The 12,111-nt window shown below is 43.6% G+C and overlaps 1 protein-coding gene and 1 long non-coding RNA gene across 5 annotated transcripts in view; one reads left to right on the top strand and one right to left on the bottom strand.

The window, feature by feature from the left end:
- The window catches only part of LOC148001718 (uncharacterized), a 103,897-nt gene that overhangs the window by 29,054 nt on the left and 62,732 nt on the right, over window positions 1-12,111 (top strand). The gene's annotated exons all lie outside the window — the stretch shown is intronic.
- Window positions 540-12,111, bottom strand: part of Tnr (tenascin R) — a 420,945-nt gene continuing 409,373 nt past the window's right edge. For 2 of the 3 annotated variants that reach the window (XM_087580076.1, XM_087580075.1), the window contains exons 22-23: window positions 8,664-8,827; window positions 540-7,970 (exon numbers count right to left, since the gene is read on the bottom strand). In XM_087580076.1, the coding sequence (XP_087436202.1) occupies window positions 7,851-7,970; window positions 8,664-8,827 (284 nt within the window). In that variant the 3' untranslated portion in view covers window positions 540-7,850. The remainder of the gene's footprint in view (window positions 7,971-8,663; window positions 8,828-12,111) is intronic. The other variant, NM_013045.2, reaches the window with a different exon arrangement.

Raw genomic sequence — 12,111 nt, 5'->3', positions numbered from 1 at the left:
AGATAAGTAGGTTTGTCCATTAGTCTCCATCAACACCCATAGGTGGCACTAACGATTTGGAAATGTGACTTCCACTGGGCACAGGAAGGTTGAGGGAGTCAGGAGAGAAGCAGGGGGGAGGCAGGAGGCAGACTGGACCACTGTCATGGTGACTGATCCAGGACATTAAACCATAGATAAGACAAGAGCCTTCATTCACTAGTGACCTTCTGTGATGATAAAGAAAGAGTGAGATTACAAGTTTTGAGGAGATGGAGAACAGGTGAGAAAGGGAGAGGGGTGTAGAGAGAGGAGGAAGGAGGTGCAGCCATGGAGGGAGAGACATGAGATGGCAAGGCTGTAATGGGCAGAATAAAAATAGTGGATCTGGGACACAGAACAGAGAGCAGGGATACTGGAGAGAAGGACAGCTCACTTAAAAGGGTGATGCAGAGGGGACATGTGGGTAGAAGGATCTGGTAACTGCTCAAGAGAGAGGACCCAGAGAAAGCAGGTACACCCCCATTATTCCCCCAAAGGATGGAGAAGACACATGAACCTTTCCTTCAGGATCTTTTATTAACGTATAGAAAATGTGTTTAAAAAAGGAACTATACAGAGGCTAAAAGCAACCGGGACTAAAAATACTAGTTAACAATGGTTAACAAGCAGATTCCAGTCTTTGAGCTACAGTGCCATGAAAGGATGGGGCAAGTTGGCTCTCCTTCTTCATTCCTCTATAGCTTTTGATTTGATTTCATCAGAATGTGCACCACCTGACGAGCATATACCACATACCACTTCTCTTCTTCTTCCTTTTGGCCTTTGCTAAAAAAAGAGCCTTTTCAAGAACAGTGTAGCTACAAAGTCAGTAAATTCGTTCGTCTTTGTTATTTTACCCAAAAAGGCTATTAAAGGTTAAAACCACAAATTCAAATTCGGAGGGAATGGAGGATTTGGTGCTTATGATTTCTCAGGATGGCAATTGAGAGACCACCAGGATGAGTGTCATCTGCTTGGAACCCCAGGCCATAAAACCCCTCAGAGTCACAGTGACTTGTTCTGGGCACCTGGAAATTCCTATAGGCTTGAGGGTGTTTGGGGTTAGTGTGTGTGTGTGTGTGTGTGTGTGTGTGTGTGTGTGTGTGTGTGTGTGTTTAAATATAGGAGGGAAGAGCGTGTATATTAAATAGAAGCAGGAAGGACTAGACTCTTACAGATTCTGACCTTTGTGAGTCTCTGCAGCGTCCCTATGCCTTGAAGGGGGATAGTGAAGAAAGGAGGTAGCATGGGACGACTCTGCTGAGAGACAGTCTTGCAGGAGCTGCTGTGCTTGCCGTATTTAGTGTCTGAGGTGTTCCAGAGAAGTTACCATTTGAGGGGAACTGAATTCGCTCTTGGGAGGACCTAGTCCTTTTAACATATGTGTCTAAACGAGGGAAACAGGGCTCAGTGTTGGGAGTTGTCTGATAGTTGAAGCCACCAAGTTTCTGACATTTTTCTAAATATTCTCACGTAGCAAAGCTAGTCAGGATTGTGACAAATTGTTCTCCTAAACTTCTCTCTTACTGAGATGAGAGATGGGTAAGGAGTGGGAGAAAGGAAATGAGAAAATAAACACAGAGAACTCTCCTGACTTCTTGTAGCTCCAGTCTTTATGAATGTAGTGTCATGTTCCTTCAGGGAACCCTGGGATCTGGGAAGGGGTTGTGTGATTTTTTTTCCTGCAATCTGATGATTTTAATCTAGAAATTTACAGGATATTTGCACTTTCTGCTATTTGTGTGAACACATTGATAACTTTTCCTTTGAAAATTCTAGGGTTAAACTGATTCCCGAGGCACTTACACAGTGTTATCCCATGGTCTCTTCTTCCTTGATCTTTGTTGTCTCTTGTTCTAGTTTGGAAAGGGGTCTGTGTTAGAAAAGAGAAGCAGCCCTGGCGTGGGAAGTCATGTTTGTGTTCTGACACCATCTTCAAAACTTTAAACAGAAAGAAAAAAAGAATTGCTTCTGGGCTATTTCTTACTACTACTGACAATTGGGGTTGAGGGTCCTTGGACCCTCAGCTGCATAGCAGGAAGAAAAAGCAAAAATTTTCCACTTGTTAGAAGGAAAAGGAGAGGTGGATGGAGTTAGAAACATCACGAGAATGGTAGTGAGGTTCAAGATGGCGGCCACCTGGTCAAGGTGACAGCAGTTTTACAAACTGGAAAAACTAAGGCTGCTTGTATTAGACAGAGACAGTGAGTGGTACTCCTCAGAAACCGTGCGACTTCAGACGTGTTATTTAACAATCCTGTGCTTTCCTTTCCCTCTTCTAGAAAATGATTAAAACTTACTCTGGATTGGGATGAGGGTTCAATAAAGTAATTGATGTGGAGCCCTTCGCACAGAATCCGATCAATAGGTGTACAATAAATACTGCTTTTCTCAGTCTGTATTAGGAGAGACAGAATTTTTTAAAAATGTGCTAGGCTACCCCACTTTTATGTCTAATTGGCTGTGTGAAGTCGAGCAAGCTGCCTGCCTAGTTCAGCTGTGCTTTCCTTGATATGACACGGGAGGGTCATGCTAGCTGATCTCTAGAATTTCCTTTGGCTCCGAAGGAGTGTTCTTTAATGTTTTCCTAGGAGACCTGGTTGAGTATATTAGTGTTCAATGACAGATTGTTTAAAGGCTACAGGTTTCTCTGTGGGTTGTAAAAACATTGACAAGGAAAAACAAAACAAAACAGTTCTTATCCATTTGTTTGCCCTGCAACACTAACCCCATCCTGGGTGGCCTAGTATTCCTGAGTATAGTGTGCCTATATCTCAAAGATTCTTTTTCTCTCAGAGCCCATGGTAGCAACTAGCCAATGACCGTACCCAGAAGAGTGTCAAGGTGGGGAGTTGAAAGGATTCAATATTTCCAAGTTAGAAATTGAGCTTTAACCTAGTCTTACCGCTCAGATAATAGGAGATGTTCTATTAAGTTAATAGGAACAAGGATCTGGTTGAATGTATATCCTGCAACAGTCTTCTTAAGCTGTGGAAGGAGTGAGGATTTCCTGTTTGGGAAAAAACATAACACTGTCCAAAGGCTGCTGTGAGGTTTGCCAAGGACACTTGGACAATGAAATGCTGCAGGTGCAATGAAGTCATGTTTTGGGTGAAGAGTGACCTTAAAAAATAAATCAGAACTACTTGAGATGACAAACCAGGCTGTGCTAGCTGGGAACGGAAGAGAGGTTGAGGCAACATTGGTCGAGCAGCAAAGAAAGCCCTCCCTCTTCTTACGTCTGCGTCTGCGTTTGCGTCTGCGTTTGCATCTGCGCAGTAAGGCCCCCTATCTCAGGTGAAGGGGCGAATCTATGGGTGCTTTATTTAAGGCCTGAATTTGAGAAGCCAATGCTGATGCCCTTACCTTAGTCACTCACGTGGTTTCTGTGTTTCCATTGTGGGACCATCTCTAAGGTTTGCTTTTATTTTATAAGATTCCATCAGCTTCTTTTATTTAACTTACTTTTTTTCTCTTCCTAGCTATTTTCTCAGATCTCGAAGGAGACAAAACTGGTTTAACTAAATCCAGCGTGGATTTAGTTAGGATGAACCAAAGCTACCTTTTCCAAAGGGACCCTCATCTGCACCAACACACAATCCTCTGAAAACAGAAACCTCCCCTACTCCCGGTGATGTCTCTTCCTATCGGAGTTGTTTTCCCTCTACAATTTGAGTAGCTTTCATTCATTCTGTGAGTTCTTATATTGCCTGGCAATGCCAAAATGCTGTAATCAGGAAAGCTGCATATGGGAGAGTTGGGCTGCGGAAGAAGCAAAGGCTTAGAGGGAAGCAGTTAGCCAAGGAACTTCAGAAATTTGTTCTGAGGACCCAGTGGGATAAGAGAAGCTACAAGCCTCAGCCCGGAAGCCAGCTCTGTCCCCTTTTCCCCAGAGGAGAGAACCTTCACTGCTTTGTTATAAGAATGAAAGAGACCACCCAGGGAGGATGGATGAGAACCAAGCATCTTTGTGTAGCCTTAGCAAGTTCGAGGTAAGCTAAGCATTATCTCACCTCCTCCAGGACTTATTGGATATTAGGCCTTCTTGTGGGTATTTCAGAGTGAACAGTAGGCTGTAAATCGAGGTGAAAATGACCTCCCCTCTCCCTCTTCAGAGGGACAGAAATGCAACCAAGGAGTTAGATCCAATAGGAGTTCGGTGATTATCAGGCAATAGATAGAAAAGTCTGTATCCTGGGGAAGTGCTTTCCCCTCCTCCAGAAATCCTAAGGGGAAGAAAAAGAAAAGGCCATGGCCCCCCGGGTGTTTTTAAAATGTCCATGACTCTCATAAATCCCATTTTTCTTTCTCTAGAGGGAAGGACCAAGGGGAACTCATCAAACCTTTCTCAATGGATACTTTGAAAAAGCTAATTGAAAAGATTCTATAATGACCTCTTATTCCATAATCTATAACTCTGTCCTGATACTAGATTTTAAAGGTAAAGATGTGTTTGGGAGAGTTTGTATAGGCATCAAGCTCACTGGCAAGGCAAACTTGGTCCTTTAAATTTGCCTTTGAAATGAGAGTTTTCTATCTAGGAAGAGCCGATTGGCTCCCCAGTGGAAGGCAACAGGATTATTTGGGATGAACCTTACCTCTTTAGAGATTGGGTGTTAGTAACTGGGAGAAGGGGACATTTAAATATCTGTGGGAGCTCTCTTTGCTGCCATGTTGCTGTTCTTTTATAAATCAGACTCCTGTATAAATGGGTTCTGGGTCCTGGTTTGGTCTGAAGTTACCAGAACTGTAAGAACTATGCTGCTTCCTGCCCTATTTCTCATAAGTTATTCAGTGGGCATCTGGGAGTTGTGAGGACCACTTTGCTCCTCTTACCAAGTCCCCCTTTACTCATTAAGTCGTGTTTGAAGGCCAACACTTCATATATGGTTGTCATCCCTAAAAAGAGTTTTCACAATTAATGTCTTCACCTTCCAGAAGTAGCCCTGGGAAAAATAAGAATTTAGTATAGAAACCATCTTTCTGTGATGGGGCACACAAAGAGGAGTGGCCTGGCTCTTGATTCTAGGCAGTGAATTCATGGCAGTCTCTGGTGACTGGTTGTTACTGTTTTTCTTATTGTTCGGGTTTTTGCCTAAGTCTGCAGTTGTACCACTTTCTTGACAGGCCTCCTTCCAGTCATTTTGAGTCCCTTCTGGGAATCTTGGGTGATTAGGATGGGTGCTAAGTAATGCTGTCTGCACCAAGTCCTCAGCGACAAAACCAGGTGTGGGAAGGAGACGATTAAAAAATGGAGTCAGTTAAGAAACCCAGTGAAGAAGTTAAGCCAGTCAAGTTCAGAAGCTTTGAGTTAAGCTCCCCATGATCTTGAGAAGACAGTTTCTCCAAAACATAGAGTTTTCAGGGGACTCACTCTACTGAACAAAAGGGATCTCTAAACCCTTTTACAGAAGGGTGGATGAGCTGATCTTTGAAGTCTCTGCCTTACTTTAAAATTCCTTTAAATGAATCTAGGCGATGCAGCCAATACTATTTATAAAAATGTTCCACAGGATACAATAGTTCCACTGAAAAGCAAGTTTGGATTTCCATTGATATTTCTTGATTTTTTTTTTTCCTGGAAGTGATGACTACAAAATTTTGTTCCATTTCGGCTCCCTTGATGAGGTGGGCTGTTCAGCCACACCCAGGTCCTTGGCTCTGCTTTTGTAGACATAATGACTTCAGCTTCTTTTAGCATTGTTTTTGGGGTGTGTGTGTGTGTGTGTGTGTGTGTGTGTGTGTGTGTGTGTGTGTGTGTATGAGAGACACAGAGAGTTCTGAGTCAGTCTCTTTCCTCCCTTCTTTCTTTCCTTCCCTTTCCCCATCTCCTTCACAAAGATTCTGGCTTTTCCTTAATTATGATGGCTCACCAAGGCCAACTTTGATTCTGCTTTCCTATCACAGATAAACATTATTGACTGTTAAACCTAAAGGAGCATTAGAAATTCTTTTGGTCTAAACTCTAATTCAACTAGGTGAGGAAACCGAGTCCCAGAGATTTGAACAAATCCATCAAGGACTTGTAGCTGTCATGGTGTCTGAGGTGGCCCTGTATCACAGCCCTCAAGTCCTTTGAAAGCGCTTACCTCTGGTTCTGCATGGTTGGCCTACATCTAGTTAAATTTTATATAACCTATAGGCTTCCCTTTCTTCCTCCCTCTCTTAGCTGTTTGAAGTCCATGATGGATTAAAAAGTGAAAACTCCATCTGCGTTTTTGGCCTTGAATAGGTCACTGGGTCTGCATCACAAAAATGGGGGAGGTTACAGAAAATGGCAAGCTAACTCCAATGTCATGATGCTAAGCAGGTGATCATCAGCCCAGGAGGACTATTGCTTCTTGCTCAAAGTTTGATTAAATGGTAGCTATTTCTATTTCAAGATGCCAACTTGTTCAGGAAATGGTTGGCACAGGTATAAGACACCCTAGATGGTAGCCACAGGCCCTATAGCACACACTGGGTCCTCAGAGATGGGAGCGGACAGAAAGACAGGGAGAAGGCAGTTGAGAAGCTTGGCAGAGTTTGCTGCAGGGAAGACTGGCTTGTTTTTTATTTGAGGAGAAGCTGAAAGGTCATGGCTTCTATAGCCTCCAGTTCTCCAGGGCTTAAAAATCAAATCATGTGGGGGGCGGGGAGATCACTCCTCTCACCTTTGGAGTTCTAAATGCAATTTCCTCTGGCACTTTTCATTTTTCTTCTCAAAGCAGGATAACAGAGGGAGATGGAAAATGTTTCTCATGATCTCACCTCATTGAGGGGGTCAGTTCTGTTTACTACAGGATCAAAGCAAACAAACAAAAGTCCTGGACAAATATTCTGTCTCCTCCCAGGGTAATCAGTCAGGGGAATGGCTCAGACAAATTTCCCCCCTGATTCTTATGAAGCCACTTCCACTGAGGAGAGCCTGGCTGGATAAAGAACTAGAGACCTTCAGCTAGGAATCAGAGAAAGGAGTCCATGGTAAATCAGATCATAAATGTACGAAGTAGCACTAAACAAGGTCAGATTCCAATGGGACCTACGGACTCCCTGGTAGGTGCCTTCATTTCTACTCCTGTCCTTTGTCAATGCCTGGTGCAAATGTGCTAGAAACAATTCCCTTCCCCAAGTCTCACCACCAAAGAAAGTTATTCCATGACAATAGCTTATGACACTCAGGGCACAGCTCTTATGTGATCCAGGGCCAGGATCAGACAAGCTTTGGTAACTGGAGTTCTAAACAATAGTTGGGTTGGTAGGTCTATAGGATCTAGTGGAGGGGCGGGGGCTGGAAGAGAGGCCACTCTTCCTAAAAGTTAAGTGTCAGAATGGGAGAATCTTTAGCCCATTGAAGTGAACTTGGGCTGTTGTGCCAGAGTGTGGTGGGTATCTTTCCTCTTAAGAGAAGATTGGCTAAGCTTTCTTGTTGAATCTTCTCTGGGATAGTGTGGTCACCTGGTCATGGTCAGCGGTGACCAGATTACTATTTCTTAGAAGTTGGATAGTATCTCAGAAGAGGGAGCAGAGAAAATTGTGTGTGTGCCCATCACCATAATAATCTGTACTTCATGGCCTGTTTTTGTTTTAACTCCCCAGTTTTCCTCCTGTGTGAGAAAAGAGGGGGGTGATCAGGCAGGACTGGTTAGCAGGGAGCATGTAGCCTGAGAGTCAGGCTCCAAGGCAGCAGAAATTAGGAGCAGATGGTACCTAACTGATTCCTGCTTCCTTCAGATAGTCTGAATATGTTGTGAAGCACATTACTGTTGCCCCTCCCCCCTTGTCTCATATTATAAAATACAAACAAATGACAGAAAAGATCGTTTGGCTGATGGCTGGCTGCCCAGTGCTCAGAATTTCAAGGCTCGCCGTTTCCTCCCGGCTGTGAGACGATGGATGTAGGGCCTCATCTTCATTTCTACAAAGGGGATGGAGAATTCATGGCCTTTCCAATGGTACCAGTTGATCCCCTGAGTGTGAGAAAGATGAATATGTCAGATCACCTTCCCCCTCAGCAGAGCATCCTGCTTAAAGAGAATGACTGGATTGAGAGATTCCCTTATGAATTCAGCTGTTCTTAATTTAACAAGGGGCTCATGTCAGTGTTCCCAAGATGATGTAGAGAGCTGAGTCTCCTTCCAGTGTCCCCTTTACAAAGGCCTATGTCTTTATAAAAGGCAAGTTGTGTGTCATTTCTTATTGCCAGTTTCGTGACTTGCTTTCAGGAGTTTCTGATAGTAGGGGATTATGGTGAATGTTAAAAACCCAAATAGCAAGAAGCATTCTGAATAGTAGAATTGTGGGCAGCTCATTCATGATGAGGAGACTCAGGTGGTTTCTACCTGGGGTCAGCAACCTCTGGGCTTTTCCTGAGTGTGTTTCAGCTGCTTCGTTGTCACTGAGCCAAGACTGTGGGCTTGCAGTCTCTTGGGGAAATAGCCTAGATTAATAAGGTTTTTGACCCCTTCCCTTCCAGACCCCTTGTTAGAGTACCATTAAGCCCATGATGAATTGATGAGCTCCTCCCACACAAAGCTGCTTGAATGGTCTCTTTTCAGCCCCTGAGTACTTCTTTTTAAACAGGAAGCATTGCTGAAACATAGAACTGAAGGCCTGGGTTCTGTGTTCTCCACCACTCTGCCCACAATGAGAATGTGGCCTACCTGACTGTGCCTGGACTCCCCATACTTCCCGTTGAGGTTGGTCCGGTGGCAGTTCTTATACCACCAAGCACCCTTGTATGACATGGCACAGTTGGTGACTGCAACATCATTGTCTCTGTCCTCAGTGGAGAAAGGACGTCCCTGGTGATAGCTAAGGGAGTCTCCTGCAAAAAAAAAAAGAAAGAAAGAAAGAAAGAAAGAAGGAAAGAAAGAAAGAAAGAAAGAAAGAAAGACAGAGAGAAAGAAAACAAAACCATTCAGGAGGCTGTTACATTCGATGTGGACATCTGGTTTTCACATGGGCTCCTGGCTCAGCTCTCGGGTTCCTTCCGAACTGCAGTATGGCTATGCTAACCTTTGCCTCCATACTACTTCATGGACTAGGGGTAGGGAGGAACTGCTTCTGTGTTTCCCAATCTAGTCACCACTGACCATTTGCTGAGAACTTTACCAGATAGTGCCATCTTAACCCCTCTCTCTATTTCCCCTTGGCTTTGAACACTCAAGTTTGCATTGTGTCTATTGGAGACAGTGAGGAACCATGATGCCTTGAACCCTTATGGATCTCACGGTGTAAGTTCATCCTGGCTTCCCCTCTGCATGCTGTCCCCTGATCAGTCTGTACCCAGTAACACACTGAAAACTTGGCTCTGCCCATGAAGAGGAACAACAGCCAGAGTACCAATCTACAAGAACCAGAGTGACTGGAACATTAGAACCAGTCAAATGAGATGTGGTTATGTGTGTCTTAGGGAGAAGCAGGCTTAGTTAAGGAGAAAGCTTCCATGAGCACTACTGCCAATCATGTGAGAAGCCATGAAAAAGAACACATAACTAAACCTTGTGGGGAAGTGTGAGGATGAATACAGAGAGACTGTAAAGAGGATAATTTTAGTTAACTAGGAAAAGAGAAATTCCCCAATACTACCAGCTACGCTGCCTAACCCTGTGATAAGATTTTCTTTCTCAAAGATGATTGGGGGCTGAGTGTTCTTTTATCAGGGGTGTTATGCAGTGTGAACTCAGGATTCATGGTGAGAGATCAGACTATCATGCACTTACAGTGATTCAGTTGAAGCCTTCCTAAAGATTTGTGGTTAGAAATACTGGGAAGGGAACTCACATTATTTATCAGATAAAAGCGATATTCACTATGGCTAAGGTTGCTTGGTTGTTTTCCCCTAATAGAGACACTGTTCTGAGTCTATGGCTCCAAGTTATGTCCTTGGTGTCCACTCAGCACCTCCTCCTCCACATCCACTGAATTCTGGGCTAGTCAGTCTTACAGGGAAGGCCTTCACTGCTCAAGAGAGTCCTGAGGCAATGAATGCTTCAGACCACTCTCATCTCCTTAATCTTGAAGGATCTAGATGTCGTGCCCGTTTTGAGTCAATCCCACAAACTGAACCATGTTTTGCTATCTACTCCTGCTTGAAAAGGGTCGAAAAGATGCCTTACTTTCCCCCTCCTAATTATTTTCATCTCCTTTATCTCAAGTCATACTCAGGCCCATTACCTTAAATTTTTGGACCAATTCACTCTCTAGCAACCCATGCGTTAGTCACTGTTCATTGGCTATGTTGTGTCTACCTGAATTGTTGTCATCTTACCTTTTGCAAACTAGAATGTTCCCTCATTATTCTCCCAACAATTATTTCTGGCTTTTGCTTTGATGTTGCCAACTGATTGTCTCAGACATGGTCCCCTTGGTATTTATATCCTCTCTCATCGTTTCTGCCTCATACCATATATACCTCATATATTCCAGACATGAACTAAGTCTGGTTTTCTCTCTTGTGCCACCTGTTCAGATTCATACCTTTCTCATAGCTCTGACATCAGCAAGGACTCCTGTTATCTCACATCGGGATTAATAACACAGCCACTAGTGGGTCTCTCTGTTCTTCACTCAGATTTACTTTATCTTGCTTGGAGCAGTCGTAGTGATCTTTCTAAAACCCAAATCCCATTATGCCATTCAGGACTTACAAGGCCTTTGGCCATGTAAAGACTAAATTTTTCCTTCAGTGTAAAGACTTTCCAGAATTAATCTTCTCTCTCCTTCTTTCTTTCTTTCTTTCTTTCTTTCTTTCTTTCTTTCTTTCTTTCTTTCTTTCTTTCTTTCTTTCCCTTTCCCCATCTCTGCTATTCCCTTCCTCCCTTCTTTTCTTTTTCCCTCCCTCCCTCTTCCCCTTCTCTCCTCCACCCTTTACCTCCTCTTCTTGCTTTCCTACCCCTGTTGCCCCTTCTCTCCCGTTCTACTTCATCTTGTTGTATAGCCCAGGCTACCTTTAATGCTCAAGCCTTCCATCTCAGCCTTTCACATGCTGTAATTATAGGTGTGTCATTGCCCTCAGCTCCTGATTCTTCCAACTACACAGTTGGCCCAAGATAGTAGCGCATCAAGCCTTCCCCTTCCACTGAATCTTGTTCTTCTGGGACTTCTCATCCAGAAGATGTTTCCTGCTAGTGGTTTTAGTCTGATAGGTTGATTTCAAGGATCCTTTCTATACATCCCAGATACCCTTCTATGGGTATCCTTAATCTAATTGTGCAGAGAGCCATTTCCTGGTGTTTTCTTTAAACTAGGTAGTTACTCTTAAAGAGTCCATGTTTTATGCTCCTGTTAGATGCTCTAAAACCAGAACAGTGAGATTTGCTTTGCCCTTATTGAGGACACAGTTTAGAAGTCTCAGTTTGAATCCCAGAAGAGTTCTACTTAAGAGTCTTGGAGGTTTGAGACCTTCAGAAATGGGGAGTAAAGGACTCTAGTTGGACTGGAGGCCCTGGCATGGCTTGTTGCCAGTGAGGCCTGGAGAAGCGGTAACAGCTGGAAGAACTGGGAACTGTTACAAATGTCAGGAATGAGGGAATGGTTTTCTATCCAATATGAATGGAATATAGTTGACTAGGGATGGGGTAACCTAAATAAACCCAGGGTTTTACTTACTGAAGAAGATGAACTGAATATATAAGGTGATGGATAGATTGTTAATGTTTATGAATAGTTAGCCAAGCACACTGGCCTCTGACACAAGGAGAGGAATGCAGTCTAACAGTTCTGCCCTCTGTGGGGTGCAGCACAGAGACTGGACTGGGAAAGAGGTTTCGAGCGCTGGCTCTAAGGTAGACAGACAACATGTGGGATTGGACAGAACAGGAGGAAGAGGGTGAAATGTGGGGAGACAGAAACGTGGTTAGTGAGCTTATTTCTCTTCCCATAGGAGAAACATGAAAGCCTTTTCTGTAGGCACAATTCTAATTCTAGGGAATGAAGAGTATCCATTTGGTTTTGAAATGATTTAGTCTGACATCTTGTTTAATGTCCATTTCAATGGCTGTTTTATGCTCAAAATGTGGCAAATTGGACCTTTTTGTTGGGGCTCTTCAGGCTTCTCTGATTGCCACTGTGAATGACTGTACTGTGAACAATAACAAAGATAAGTGT

The sequence above is a fragment of the Rattus norvegicus genome, chromosome 13 (assembly GCF_021556685.1).
Source record: "Rattus norvegicus strain SHRSP/BbbUtx chromosome 13, alternate assembly SHRSP_T2T, whole genome shotgun sequence".
NCBI classification, from domain to species: Eukaryota; Metazoa; Chordata; class Mammalia; order Rodentia; family Muridae; genus Rattus; species Rattus norvegicus.
The sequence above is the reverse complement of the archived record's forward strand: the minus strand, read 5'-3'. Positions and strand labels throughout refer to the sequence as shown.